Consider the following 14,609-nt stretch of genomic DNA (forward strand, 5'->3'; position numbering starts at 1 on the left):
ATTAGTCTTTAGTCAGATTACTCGTACGGCACTCTCGAACGCGATGCGCGACGCAACGAATTAGTTATAGCTCGCTTTCTGTTAAATTGCGGTGACGATGAGTGACATTTCGCTTTTCCATCATTAGAGATAGTGAATTACTTCAAAATCATATTCGTGGAAGAATTATCATGGATGAAAAATCATGTGATTTTCGATACATAAAAAAAATAAACTGAGATTATTTTTCCATTATTGTAAGACATTTATATGTCGAGATATCGAATATTTTGTTTGTTTTACAAATTGTTATTTAAAACTTTCAAATCGATATCAATTATCAGCTTTATGGAAATCCCTCAATATGACACTTTTCGCGTCGAATATTTTCTGAATCATTTGAATAACTTCAATTAAAAAAGATTGGGTAATACTTTCGTGCCAACTTTTTTCTTTTTTGTAGTTGCTGAAGATGGAAAAAAATTGACTGAAACATTTAATACTCATTAAATTAAGTTAAATTAAGTTAAGTTTTATTAAAAAATTAATGTTTGCATCCTTTTTAGTGCATTTGGCTCTTATTTGTCTTATTCTTATTCTTTATTTGTTGTTTATTATTAGTATTGGAGTCTTATAATTTGTTTATTCAATTATATATGTATATATTCATCTCTGTTTTTCAGACTATTGTCAGTTTCGTAAGATTCCTTTAATACATACTCTCAAAACGCTGTCAATTATGATTATGCTTTGCATGGCACTCTCGCGATGCAAACGTTAAACCGTCTGTGTTTTGCTTATTAGGCTGACTGATTTGTTGTTGATGAAAATCGACATAGTGCGTGGGACGCACTATTTAGCGTTGCCACATAAGAGCCATTGAGTGACTCGTAGCTATGCTGTGTTAATAGTGTAGCATAGCAGTGGGTACCAGTTAACTTCCCTGTTGTTACAGTACTGATGTCTATTTCTGTTAATATAGATTAACTTTAATATTGATTTAACGTATTTTTTACTTCTTTTAATTCAAAAAAATTAGAAAAAAGTAAATGTAAAAAAGTAAAAGTAAAAATTAAATCGAAGTTATGATAATCCATATTGATAAAAATAGGTATGAGCTTTTCAGAATTCTAAGTCTCTCCACCACTTCAAGATCTGTGGAAGAGATATCAACGAAACGCCATGACTTTAAGTACATTAAAAAAAAAATTAGTATGCGTGCATGTTCCGTCCGTAAATACATCATAATGGCAAGACAGAAATTTTTTTTTCTATTTATTACACATTTTCTCTCGGCTTATTAAAATTACATAATTTCTTACTTTTCGCAAAAAATCAGATTCGAAAGTATATGAAATAATAATGAAATAATATTAAATAATTCTCTTTCTCTCATTTTTTATTCATGAAATCAAAATAAACTTCCATTTTTATGGTTAACTGTTTTAATTTCCATATTATATTTAGATCTAATATTAGAAATGTACATTTTTTATTTAAATAAAATAATATTGATATATTTAAATCTTTTTATTAAAATGGTAAAAGTTATATGATTGTGTTTGACACAAATTAAAATGGATTGTTAATAATCAATTGATTCCTGATGATATTTGTATTCATACAAACATACACATATAAGAAACTAAGGAGAATCAAAATACAATCAGAAATAATAAAAATTATTATCATATGAATTAATTAATAATTTATAAGTTAATAGATATGAATTGAAATATTAAAATGAATGAAATATGAATTGAAATATTAAATGAATTTGAAATATTAAAAATGTCTCTCTCTGTTTCTTTCTTTGTCTCTTTTTCTTTTTCTCTAATTATGAATTAATAATCTCATAAGCTAAAAGAATTTTTGATGCGTTACTTATAATAATATTCAAAATTCAATATAATAATTAATATTATTCGGTGAAAAATTAAATCCAAAATCAATAATTAATCTTCTGTAATTATATAATATGTTATTAAATAATAATATTAATATGTTAAAGAGAATATTTGTTAAAATATAAATTTTTTTTCATTTCATAACATGTTATTGTAAAATACTTTTCTTTTCTTTTGTATCTTTAAGTCAAATATATTAAAAACTTTCCATATATTTTCTTTTGTACTACTTTATACAATATTTAATCCTTGAACTAAATTGAAGAATCAAGTGCAGATTTTACTCAAAGGCTATTGGAATAAGAAAAAAAGAGAGAAAGAAAGAGAAAATGCATACACAAATACATTGAAATATTTTAATATTTTTCTCTACTTTATATATTATTATATACTTTATATATTATTTTTATAAATGTAAAGTACTGAAATCCACATTCATGCAAATTGATTCGACGATTCGCATAGCACTCTGTATTTTCGATGTGAAAGATGCAGCAAAGAGCGTGACAGATAAATCATTATGAAATTTTAATTCATTTCCAAATTGATGAGGAATCGAAATGCGACCCTGCAAAATTTATATTCAATGCTTCTTCAAAAAATAATCGTCGTTCAATAAATAAATCACGATGAAACGTTAATATGAAAGTCCGAATCTTCAATTCCTACAAAATCGCGCGAAACGCACACCTACTTTGCACCGAACAACCATATACGTTTACGAGTTGTATAAATTATTTAGTAAAAATAATGTAATAATTAACGTATAATAATACAGTAATTAAGAGAACGATATATCTTTCTCTATTCGTAGTTTTCTCCCGATACTTTTATTGTATTTCATAATAATACACGGAGCACTTAACACGACAGCCTGTCGCTTCGAGCGTCGGAACGGGAATAGTAGTGAAATGAGATTTTGATAAACATAACACATGAAGCATCGGATTAAACGTTTGTAAACAATAGCGTGACGCGTTGACTTCGCGTATAAACAATAGAAAATATCAAGATCAAGATCACGCTTCGTACCTCGCATGTATAGAGTTTTTCATCGTTATATTAAAATATTCAATATTTTGTAGAAGAATTTACTTTGAGAAAATTCTCATACACACATGTATTCTGAATTAATTTCGATAAATATGCTATATCGTATCGCGTACATTAAATCTAATAACTGTCAGGAATCAAATGAAAAAGGTATGTAAATCAGATTATTATTATTATTATTTATGATAAAAAATGTTGCAATTTGAGAAACAGTAAAAGTATCATAATATATCGAGATATTTCTTTTATATTTTAATAAATAATAAAACTCATATTATTTTATCAATTATTATAATATTATAGTAAATTAATTATTCGAATTCAACTTAATGTGAAGTAAAAATGTTAAGTGAAATTATACATAAATTAAGTGTTCAAATTATATGATTTTCGATGAAAATGAATAATTTCATTAAAAAAGATATTTGAAATCGCATGAACAATAAGTGTAAAAGATATACATTTCTATTATAAATTGCATACATTTGACATTTATTGTTTATACAATTTCATATATAGGAATAAAATTTCATATAACTTTTTGTAACATGGAATTTTGCTCGGCAGTTTCAATATTAATCACACACAGCGCATGATTTCGACAATGTACACATCATATATGAAATATTATTAATAAATTCTCATAGAATAAAAATAATAGAATAATAATAATAAACAGTTTTTTCTGTTAGTCATTTAACTCAACAATTCGTTTATTATTCCGTTTAGTATTTGTAAAAATAATAAAGAACAAATTACATTTATATTGGCAAAAAATGTAAAGAGGAATATATACAATTTATCATTTAAAAAAGAAATTATCCATAAATCTCGCATTAAAATAGTAATTAAAAAAAATTCAATAACTTTTGATTTTTTATTTCGAACAATTAAAACGCGTGAAAATTTTTTTTCTTTTTGATCTGAGCATATTTACGAATTGTTGATAAGAATTAATTGATGATGAAAATTAATAGTTTGATGATTGTTAATTGTTCAAAAAATAATTTTAACCGAGAAATAAACACGATGATACATGGACGATTTGTTCGTGATTCGTATTTGTTTGTGATATGCAAATAATGGCATGATTATACATATGTATTATTTGTAAAAGCAAACATCAAGATCGTATATTAGTCATCTGAAAAAATATTTGATTTATTACAAAATAAATTTATGCCAAATATTTTGTTTTTTGTTAAAATTTCTGTTTTTTTTATATGAGTTTTGATGCATGCTATGATATCGCATACATTAAATTTTTCATTTATTTGAGTAGAAAAATAAATGCTTGCTTAATCAAAAAAATATGCAAATTAATATTGTTATTATTTTATAAGCCACATTCTTTCATTCTGACAGGAATAAAAATATGTATAATTTTAATAAGTTGGAGTTTAATAAGTGGAAATAAAATATAAACGTCAATTAATTATAGTCATATTAATAATCGGAATATGATCACGCGAGACTTAACATGGAATTCTCTATATTTATCGGACTCTGTTATATTTTTTATTATATCCAGAAGATTTAGCTTTGTAAAATAATCTTTTTAAAAAAGCGAAAAAACATTATCCGTTAATAATAACAATTTTTTTCTTTTGGAGCAGTCAGGACACCTTTAATTGTCATAACAGAGTCAAGTTTTTTCCATTAAATTTTCTTTACTTTTAATTAAAATTGTTATTTTCTTTGATACTTATGTCACGAATGTAATGTGGATCTTATTATGCTTTTAAAAATTCTTTATCTGAAATTACATATTGTAGATTTTACAATTATATTAAAATACAAATTCATGAATAAATATTCAGGCGTAAAATATACAATACTTATGTATGTTTCATTAAACATTGAAATATGACAATATGAAGAAAAATATAATTTCATATTTTATTTATAAGTTTTTGCCAGTTGGTGCAAAATTCTTTAAAATGATCATTTTTACAAGAAAACACATTTATGTACGATACAATAAATTATATATGAATATATAAAACATTCTTTTAATGTATTTTATTTAAAAGGATTTTCTATTTAATTATATTATATATTAATTATATTATATATATTATTTTTTGCATAACGAGTTTTTGATAAATGTACGACGTGTTTTTCACTTTTTTTTGAAAAGATTATTTTGAAAAAAAATGTATGCCACAAATGTAAAATAATCTTTTTAAAAAATCTTTTTATCCTCTTGACTTGATCATAAGTTTATCGAAGCTATCAAAAATTTTTTGTACATAAAGCTTTATACGTGATTTACCAATAGGGAGGCGATACAAATCCTTTTTAAAATGCGAATATATATTTGCGTCAGATAACAGCAGTTAACGGCATAACTTATTCTGATTTACGTGTAATACGGTTATATTTTTATGGCACACGGTTCCATTAGCTTCGATGCGCATGATTTATGTAAAGTGTTCTTGGCACTTTCGCGAAAGGAACAAGGCTACTCTTGTACGTCCACTCACGAAAGTCGACCGCGTATAAATATGCCTTGTCTACGCCCGCTTGTACTATCGCGTGTAAAGTTTAAGGGGCGAGTAGCGACTTTCCGGTGTCTGGTGTCTAAATAATTTTCGAGGGTAGCTGACCGGGGAGGAACGTGTCGATAAAAATATTTTCCATTTTTATAACTCGACTAAAAAAAAATAATTCGACCGCAAGAGAGATGAAGGCGATCCGTCCTTTATTATTACTTCGCTCTCTCATTAAGAGTTTTACTAGGGGAGAATTCCTGGATGGATTCTTTGTACCATGCATCGCCCTTTTTCTCATTGCAGGTGTCCTGGGTGCGCAGACGGGGAGAGGAGCTCCATATACTCACCATTGGTCTCGACACGTACGCGAGCGACTCCAGATTCTCTCTAGCCTTTGAGAAGCCTAATGACTGGCGATTGCTGCTGCGTTCCGCAACGGAACGCGATGCCGGCCTTTACGAGTGTCAAGTCAGCGCCCACCCACCATTAATCAGAACTGTCCATCTAGCGGTGTCAGGTAAGTGAGCGCGTCATTGCGTGTGCGTTCATCTGACCGTCCGGGACTTGGCAACCTCGAAGCAATCAAGAGCTTGCTATTTCCTACCGCTACTAACGATATGCACTTTGATCTGACGACCGCATTGCGGCCCGTAAATCACCGTGTTTGTACGGGGTGTCTCGGAATCGTCGCCATTATCAGAAATCGCGGATTTATAAGAGTCAAATTGAAAATAGAATGTATCGTCGGATTGTAGATTTTGTCGCGGCTAAAAGGCCACTTAAGATCGAGAAGCTTGAATAGCTTTCGTAAAAGAAAAATATTACTCCAGATTGTGGGAATGATTTGATAATGAGAGTGACCTGAGGCACTACCCTGTATCGTCGGTGAAGCACTTTCTGTTTTTGATGTAATCAGTAGGAAGCTTGTTTCGGAATTGCGACATTCGTAGCTGTTCGCATATTAACGCGAATAAGACTAATTATGCTAATGATAAAGATGAAAAGGCCGCGCGTGTACGCGCGTTATTCTCTTAATTTACTGTTAAGGTACTTCCGCCTAGAAAATCCTCCCCGTAGATATATAATCCATGTGTCCCGTGGCACGTTTTCGCTAGACCATAAATCACGGTAGCCACGTCGTTAGGGTCGTCCTCTTCGTGGCATAATGGCGATCTCGATGCTGTAACGATGTTCTCGTGGCGCTCATGTCCCACAGCCACTTAATTGGAGTCCCATCTCTTACTCGTATCCTCTTTTTCCATTCCACTTCTCCCTCTCTTTTTTCTATTCCCGTTTTTTATCCGTGTTTTTTCCTTTATTATCAACAATGTTAACCGTGCAAATCTATCCGTATAGTACAAGTTGTGCGAATGTGTACGAATAAAATCGGAAAAAACAGAAGAAAAATACAGAAGTACATTAAACTATAATAAGAAGCTATAATAAGGTCGTCTTCCTTCAGTCACATAAAGATATTTAACTTAAATAACTGGCATAACTCATTCTAATGCATAATAAAGCTCATTATCATCTATCATCTATCTTACAATTGCTTTGCGAATAATTCGCGAGTGACTCAGCCGTCAATGTTTGATTGATAGCAAGCAATATCGCAGTTGTCAGCATATTTGATTAATAACGGATGTAAGACTAATAGACACTTTGAAGATCAAATTCGGGCTTTCATCTACAACGTCCGATGATATCTCTATATAGTATCTGACGGTTTTACTTCCCCGGTACGTGTAGTTGAGCGAATAGTTCGACCGAGATTAATGAGACGGGCGCGCGTTGAAAAGAGAACTTGGAACACTTGCAGTTTCAGAATTTATATATTCGAATAAGAGTGATTATAATTACGCCCGTAGAATAATTGTGAATTAATTACGGTGCCATGAGCACAAGTAACGTGTGTCACGATAAATTTACGATGACGAGAAAGCCTTGCCAGCGAGTCTTTCGAGAAATGTGTTACTCTCTTTTCGGTAAATAGTTTTAAATCTTAATTTTCATCAAACAATAATTGCATTTTCTAATTTTTATCTGACTTTTTCTTTACATTTTTTTTCTCGTTCTAAAGTTTCTAAAATTAAATTATAATTGAATCTCAATTTTGAATATAATATTGATTATAATTATGCAAGGAGAGAGGTATATAATTATTTATTAATATTATATTAATTATTTATTAATTATTTATTAATTTATAATTCGATATTGAATTTCGATAGTTTTGCGTACTTTATCGTAGTCTTTTGTAAACATGCACATCGAGATTTCGCTTTGACAAATGCGCACACTTGTTAAACTGCATTACATCGGGGAAGAAACATAGTGATAAGAACGCTGGAAGTACGTGATGAAAGATGGAGAGATAAGCAGAATGAATGGAAAAAAGAAAAAGGAAGGGCAGCGCGGTAGATGAAATCAATATGGGTATGCAGATATCGAAATATTTTTCAGTCACCGTAGCTGCAATAGGGGGTTATGAAATATCTGACCGAAATACCGGGTACAGGGTTGGAATAAATTCCGTGTTCTGTGAAATAAACGGAATATTTCGTGGACCCAACTGGCGAAACGAACGATTGCGGTATATTATTCTCCTACATATCGTTCGGCTTTCGTTTTAACTTATAAAGTCCGCTCAACCGTATCATTTTTCCATAACTTTCGAACGAAATATCGATACGGCTAGTGAGGATCTTCCTTATACATTAAGAACCTCTCGAGGAATAGGATGTAGGATCTGCTAGAACAGCTTGACCGAGATATATTTCGGCCCTCCCTGCCGAATACGATTTCCTAATATGAATATTTTCATGCGCATACACCATCATGAATTTCTTGTACTATTACTTTATGATTCACGCGTCAATAAAACTTCTCGTGGTACTCGCTTCGAAATTTCTACGCGGTATCACGATTTTTCGAAATTTATTACTTCGTTCTTAGGTAAACGGGGGAGGAAGGAGAGAGGGGGAGAGAAAAAAAGCTCGCGAGTAATGATTTTCTTTGAGAACGTGTCGATGCGTTCGTTAGCGTCGAGAAGCTTTCCCTGCGAGAGCTCTCTCTCCTTTTTTCCGATCTTTTCTCGCGCATTTTCACATCTGGCTTACTCGCCGCTCTGCTTTTATCGCGTGCAGATTTCTATAATGACCCGTAAAAGTTGCGACGGTATCATTTATTATCGCGACTTTACTTTTCTTTCATTCCTATCCCATCCTCTCATTAATCAAAAGGCCGTCGTTTTCCCTCGATAATGATATCTATTTATGTTATCACGCGCGAGCCAAGACAATGTAGTTATATAGGGCTTTAAACCGCCGTTCAACATCGGCGAGAGTGCGGGTTTAGAAATAAAATTGCGTTACGGAACTTGAGAAATAATTCTTGGTCGCCGGCACTGTCCGGGAGCTTTATTTCTGGCGAACGTTCAAATAGTTAGGAACTTAAATTCCGCGAGCGACGGCGGCTTTTCCGATGGCGTAAACTGCTTGTGCCAGAGCTCAGTTTCTCGTTTCACTACCGCTGGTCTACATTGAGCTTTGGCGTTGTGAATTTTACGAGCCTCCAGCCAGTTCTAATCGGATTTCCATAATGGTCCATCGATTGATGTCGATCCAGTACAAAAAGAGCACGAAATTAATACAAGAGAGAGAGAGAGAGAGAGGGGGGGGAGGGGAGGGGGGGAAAGAGGGAGAAAATTCCTTCATCGTTCCGAACGGTTAATATAAACAATTGGGATTATTATTTATAAAACAAAAACTGTAGAGAAGGGAAAGATCACGTAATGTCCTTGTGTCTTTTTACTATGCAATCGCGGTCGCTTGTCAGAACGGAAAAACTGCACGCTGCATGCGCTTCACCCGTTTCTCGGCCTTCATTCCATATTCACTTGCTATCCGAGAAGGGATATGCCGATCCTGATGTGGCTTAGAAATGGCGAAATTTTCACATGGATGCGATATGTATTGCACGCGACCGTCGGGATTGTCGGGAGGAATATTCGAGCGATTAGACCGGAACGAAGTTCGACCGAGGACTTTTCGCCTTTTCGAAAGGGCTGTACGTGCGACGTGGAAAGTTTTTCGGGATTGGTCTCTTCACGACGACGACGACGACGACCGCATTCGACGAGCGTTCCGTTATAAAGTCAAGAGCCGGGGAATATAGGGATTCTAACGGCAGCTTATGCAATCCCACGCTTTTCGCGGCGGGAAAGAAAGGAAACGTGTACTCGACTACGGGTCACCACCCGCTTTTCCTTTAACCGTACACGTTCCCGACGCTCCCGTCTCGGTCGGCCGAATAAATCAAGGCTTGCCAATACTGGGTGCTACACGAAGTCTTATTACACAGTCGCGACCAGTCTGTAGGTAACCGTCACGTTTATTTACAAAGAAAAGTCTACTTCCGCAACAGTCGATTCTTCTTTCGTTCGATCCTTTCCCCCAATCTCATTATGGTGTATCCAAAAATCGTAATTTTCACCGGAGTGGAAAACGGATTGCACTAAATTTCCGTTAGCGAGTGCAATTTCGAGATTTTATTGTGCTCTGTGATCAGTAATCGGATATCGAATCAAAACTGTTCGAATGTTGAAGGTATGGTATACCTCTCTCGAGGGCGAGTAATTCCGGCAATCGAAGGTATTAAAGAATTATTACGATAATATCGATCTGCGGCGTTATATATATATATATATGTTTTATATATATATATATATATATATTTTATATATATTTTATATATATATATATATATATATATATATATATATATATTTTTTCACTCGCGTATGAAAGTTTGAATGGCGAGGATGATCGATCGCGTAGTAATCATACGGCCTCTTATCCGTTCTTATTCGCTGCGAAATAGCTTGGCTGCGTTCATAGCCAAGAATCCGTCATAGTAATATTGCCGACGACAAAAGAACGCTTGTGCAAATTCCAGCGTGTCGCTCTATCGCTCGCGCGAAATTACATCGACGAATTCCTGGCGTGGATCCCCCGGCGCCGACAGGGAGAAAAGAAAAGGGCGGTAAAGGCGGGGACATTATCCCCGGTGAAACAATGAGTTCCTCTCCTTTCGCATCGGGCGACAAACGTTTTTCTTACCACTTCGTAATAGCGTCGCGTTAGATTATGCCTCGTAATGCTGTATAAACGAGCCGCTCCGCGTCGTTACGGTGGTGAGATCCACGGTCGATCTCGGCGACAGGATCGAACCTTAAGCAACCCGAGGCAACCGGTTTTTCACCAGGAGCGAAAATTCAAGTCGATAAACAGCGTTCTAACAGCGTTGGAATTGCGCTTGTTATACCGGTAATTTTCGGATGCCTTAGTGCTATCGCGACGCGGAAGCTTTATCTTTCCTAATGGCTGCTATCGTTCTCCGCCTCTTATCGTTTTCGATGTTAGGGATTCTTACCGAGTTGTGAAGAGAGAGAGAGAGAGAGAGAGAGAGAGAGAGAGAGAGAGAGAGAGAGGGGGGGAGAGAGCGGTAACTCGGAAAGTGCTTACATCAGCGGCATTATTAACGCGAGCGTCCATTAAAACAACAGACGTTTTGTAGCTAAGCACGCGATTTTCTGTAGGAATTTTGTTCGACTGCACTCTGTAATTCTCGCGGGAGACAGGGGTTATAGGTGCATCAGCATTCCGGATAAAGAGGAATGCGAGAACACTGGGAAGGGCGACAATGCTGACGAGTTCGAGTAGTTTTTCTGTCGACGTAATTTTATCAGTATCTTCGGTCGACGAGTATTTTACGCCAGATTTCTGCGCGTGTTAAAATTTTTCGCTTCTCAGACGATTTCGCGTGTGTAAGTGTGTTTTCACAAGTAACATTATTAAAATTTGCAATATATAAGTAAAACAAAACGCGGACTTGCTTGTCAGCAAGCGAAAAACAATCGTTTCGCGCGGTTTGGATATTATCTTTACAGAGAAGGAAGTAGAAGAGCGAGTGTTGATTTTTGAACTATCTCCATGCTGCAAATTTGTTAATTCATTCGTTCGTTACGTGTGCACATTATCCAAGATTCGAATGTGCGGAATCGGGTCGGGCAAATCATGGAAGATTGAGATTTGGGACGCACGGCTAGTTCTCGAGCCGCGTAATCTAGATGATAACGCGCAGATTAAGTCCGACGCCGAAATACCGGGAGTTAATCGCATTCACGGGACACGCAGCGTCCCAGAAGCGTATAATTATCGCGCGCAGGCGTTCAACATCGAACTGGTTGCCTCGGAGGGATTCCTATGGCGATAGCGAGAATCCTAATTTCTCAGGGGCGAAACGTTAAAATACACTCTAATCGCTGAGTCTCTTTCGCTGAGTCGTGGATGATTACTGAAATGAGTTTCATCTCCAGTTGCCTCTCCTTCATCTTATTATACCGCTATTATATCTTGCTATCGAACATCTTTGTAGCATCTCGCATTTGTGACAAAACGACTTTGTTATTCGACAATTATTCCGCGAGAAAGATTTCGAAGTTAGGATAATCTTTTCCGTGACACCACGATAAGTAAGTTCAATATTGCGAATATTCGTTATTTTATTTTGGAAATAAGATCAAAGATTGTATAAGGGACGGTTATATAACGTCGAATTGTTATGTGCCAGCTAGAAACAAATTGGTCGTTAACTACAACGGTTGAGATACATCGATGTAGCCATCACAGTCGTGCATTTGGCGACAGCTTTGCGTACGATCGCTATCATTTAATATCTCGTTAACGTTGTCGCACGTGGAGACGCTTGATCGCGCGCGCCAAATAACAACCGTCCATTAACGTGGCGCCGATTATGAGCACAGGCATTGCGAGTGCTCGTACCAGCAATGCGAATTATCAATCAATCACTTCTATCGACATCCATTAATTAACAGTAACAAGATTAACGAAAGGCGAATTTTCTCCTTATCACCACCGGCAAACGTATTGTTTCAATTATTCCTAATTTATTTAAAAGTTTAACTCGCTCCCGCGTGTGTTATTTATTTCTTCGTTGCCATTACGTGTTTTCTTATTGATTGCCAGCAAGCTAGCAGCGCTCTACGCCGCGAGCGATTGATGAAAGTAAGGTATTCATATAATAAGGGCGATATGATCAAATTATCGCGCGCGTTCTACTTCGTCAAAATTATATTAGTATAATTACGTTCCTGAGCTTGGTGTGACGCATACACATATGCAGAGTATCCCTGAACTCGCGGTTCTCAGGTAAATTGACTTTGAAAATTAGGAAACTGATAACGTCATTGCACGTTTTTTTGAAGCTTCAACAATTTTAGTGAAATTATTTGTCTGAAAAATCGACTTATCGAATCGATTTGTCTGGAAAATTTATTTTATCAACATATATATAAAACATCTAACTATCTGTTGAAATAATAAAAATTATCTAAAAGTTAACGTCATATTTTATTCCTTATATTTTAAAGTTATAATTTCTTCAAAAATTATTTTAAATATATTACTGTAAAATGTTACATTTTATATTTGTATAGTTATTAAAACGATTTGATGATATGTGATCTATCATTAAAAATATAAAACAAAGGTTTTTTAATCTTCCGATTTTTTTAAAGATATATTTTTCGGAAACAAACTTTTATATAAAAATATTTTTTGTACGATAGTAAAAAAAAAAAAGAAAAAAAAAATACAAAAAAATTAATTTCCAAAAAATCTCTCTCTTGAATATCGCTCAGAGACGTCCTGTCAACACGCATTGCGGTGAATCTTTGTATTTTATCGCATTTGGGGATAAAATTGAGAATTCGTAATGCAATAAGTGCATGGGGTTAGAGAACAGTTTGGGCCGCGTAGAGACGGGAGTACTCTCTCGAATGCAAACAGCGACCGCAGAGGTCTCTCTACTGACTGAGAGTTCGCCACGCGTATGATATATATGGCTCCGCCGTATTTGCCGTTAAACTGCAAAAGTTGCGTATGTAAATTGAGTCTTCTCTCGTGGCGATAGCTGTGTCGTTCGGAACTAGCGCGATTTTGTCGTGGCGCCGTGCATCTGGCCCGTTGGCTCTCCGGAATCTTCCATAAATAAATGCATGAACGCGTACGCATATGTACAGAGAGAGAGACAGAGAGAGAGAGAGAGAGAGAGAGAGAGAGAGAGAGAGAGAGAGAGAGAGAGAGAGAGAGAAGAGCGAATATGATGCATACGCGTGTAAATGGGGAGGGATATATCGCGTATTCCTAACTCGTTCGTTCGCAGATTGATGCGGGCGTATGTAGTACAGTCAGTAAAAATGTGTGTCTGCACGATAGTTGAACCGTGTCGCAACGATCACCCATCTTTCCGTTTGTGTTCTATTTTTTTCCGCATCAAGGCGCGTACGCGTATATGTTTTTTTTTCTTGTATCGAATCACATGTATAGACATTTCCGCGTAAAGGGGATGAAAATGGATTTGCAAAAAGTGTCCCGTCCATAGCGATTGTTGTGCATGTTTAATTCTTATATATGATAATAATAATAAATTTTATATATATATATATTCTCCATTGCTTGACACTTTTGCGTAAATATGTTTATGCATATATAGCTACTTCTGATAAGTCATCTCATAAGTCAGGTATTTACGAAATTAATGAAGTTATTTCTTGAGATTATGTACTCGGAATATTTCATTTAAACATAGCAGAAACAATCAGTATGCAACTGTATGCGAATATACGGTACTCGCTTACGGTATGAAACTACATCGATTCCCGTGAGAGCTGCAACTACACCGAGTGCATTGTTAGTACTCTCCAAGGTATAAACGAAAACAATATGCAGAGAAACTAGGAAGAACAATAGTCGAGGAGAATAATCGACCGTGATCGCCGGCATACTTCGCGAAGTAAATATGCCAGCTATTTATTATGAGAAAAATTATGTTTCTCAATAATGAGAACATCAATATAAGTTATCATGAGAGTGCAAGATGAATTGATGTAAGAAAGATAAATAATTGATAAGATTGCGGGCTTAGATTTAATTCTGCTTATATCTGATTTTTCTATACGCAAAGCGTATTCTAAGATCACCAGATCACCCTGAATGTAAAGAATACTTTAGAAATTAATTAAATTAAAAAATTTCAGTATGCAAATATCAAACTAGTTATAGTTTTCGACATAATACATAATTAAATTAAC

At 34.7% G+C, this 14,609-nt stretch overlaps 1 protein-coding gene across 3 annotated transcripts in view; it reads left to right on the forward strand.

The window, feature by feature from the left end:
* The window catches only part of LOC105425728 (defective proboscis extension response 14), a 119,675-nt gene that overhangs the window by 45,313 nt on the left and 59,753 nt on the right, over positions 1-14,609 (forward strand). For all 3 annotated transcript variants that reach the window (XM_089080879.1, XM_089080880.1, XM_089080881.1), the window contains exon 6: positions 5,738-5,951. In XM_089080879.1, coding sequence (XP_088937005.1) covers positions 5,738-5,951 — 214 coding nt within the window. The remainder of the gene's footprint in view (positions 1-5,737; positions 5,952-14,609) is intronic.

The sequence above is a fragment of the Pogonomyrmex barbatus genome, unplaced genomic scaffold, assembly GCF_055798465.1.
Source record: "Pogonomyrmex barbatus isolate J1 unplaced genomic scaffold, ASM5579846v1 scaffold4, whole genome shotgun sequence".
In the NCBI taxonomy this organism is placed as follows: Eukaryota; Metazoa; Arthropoda; class Insecta; order Hymenoptera; family Formicidae; genus Pogonomyrmex; species Pogonomyrmex barbatus.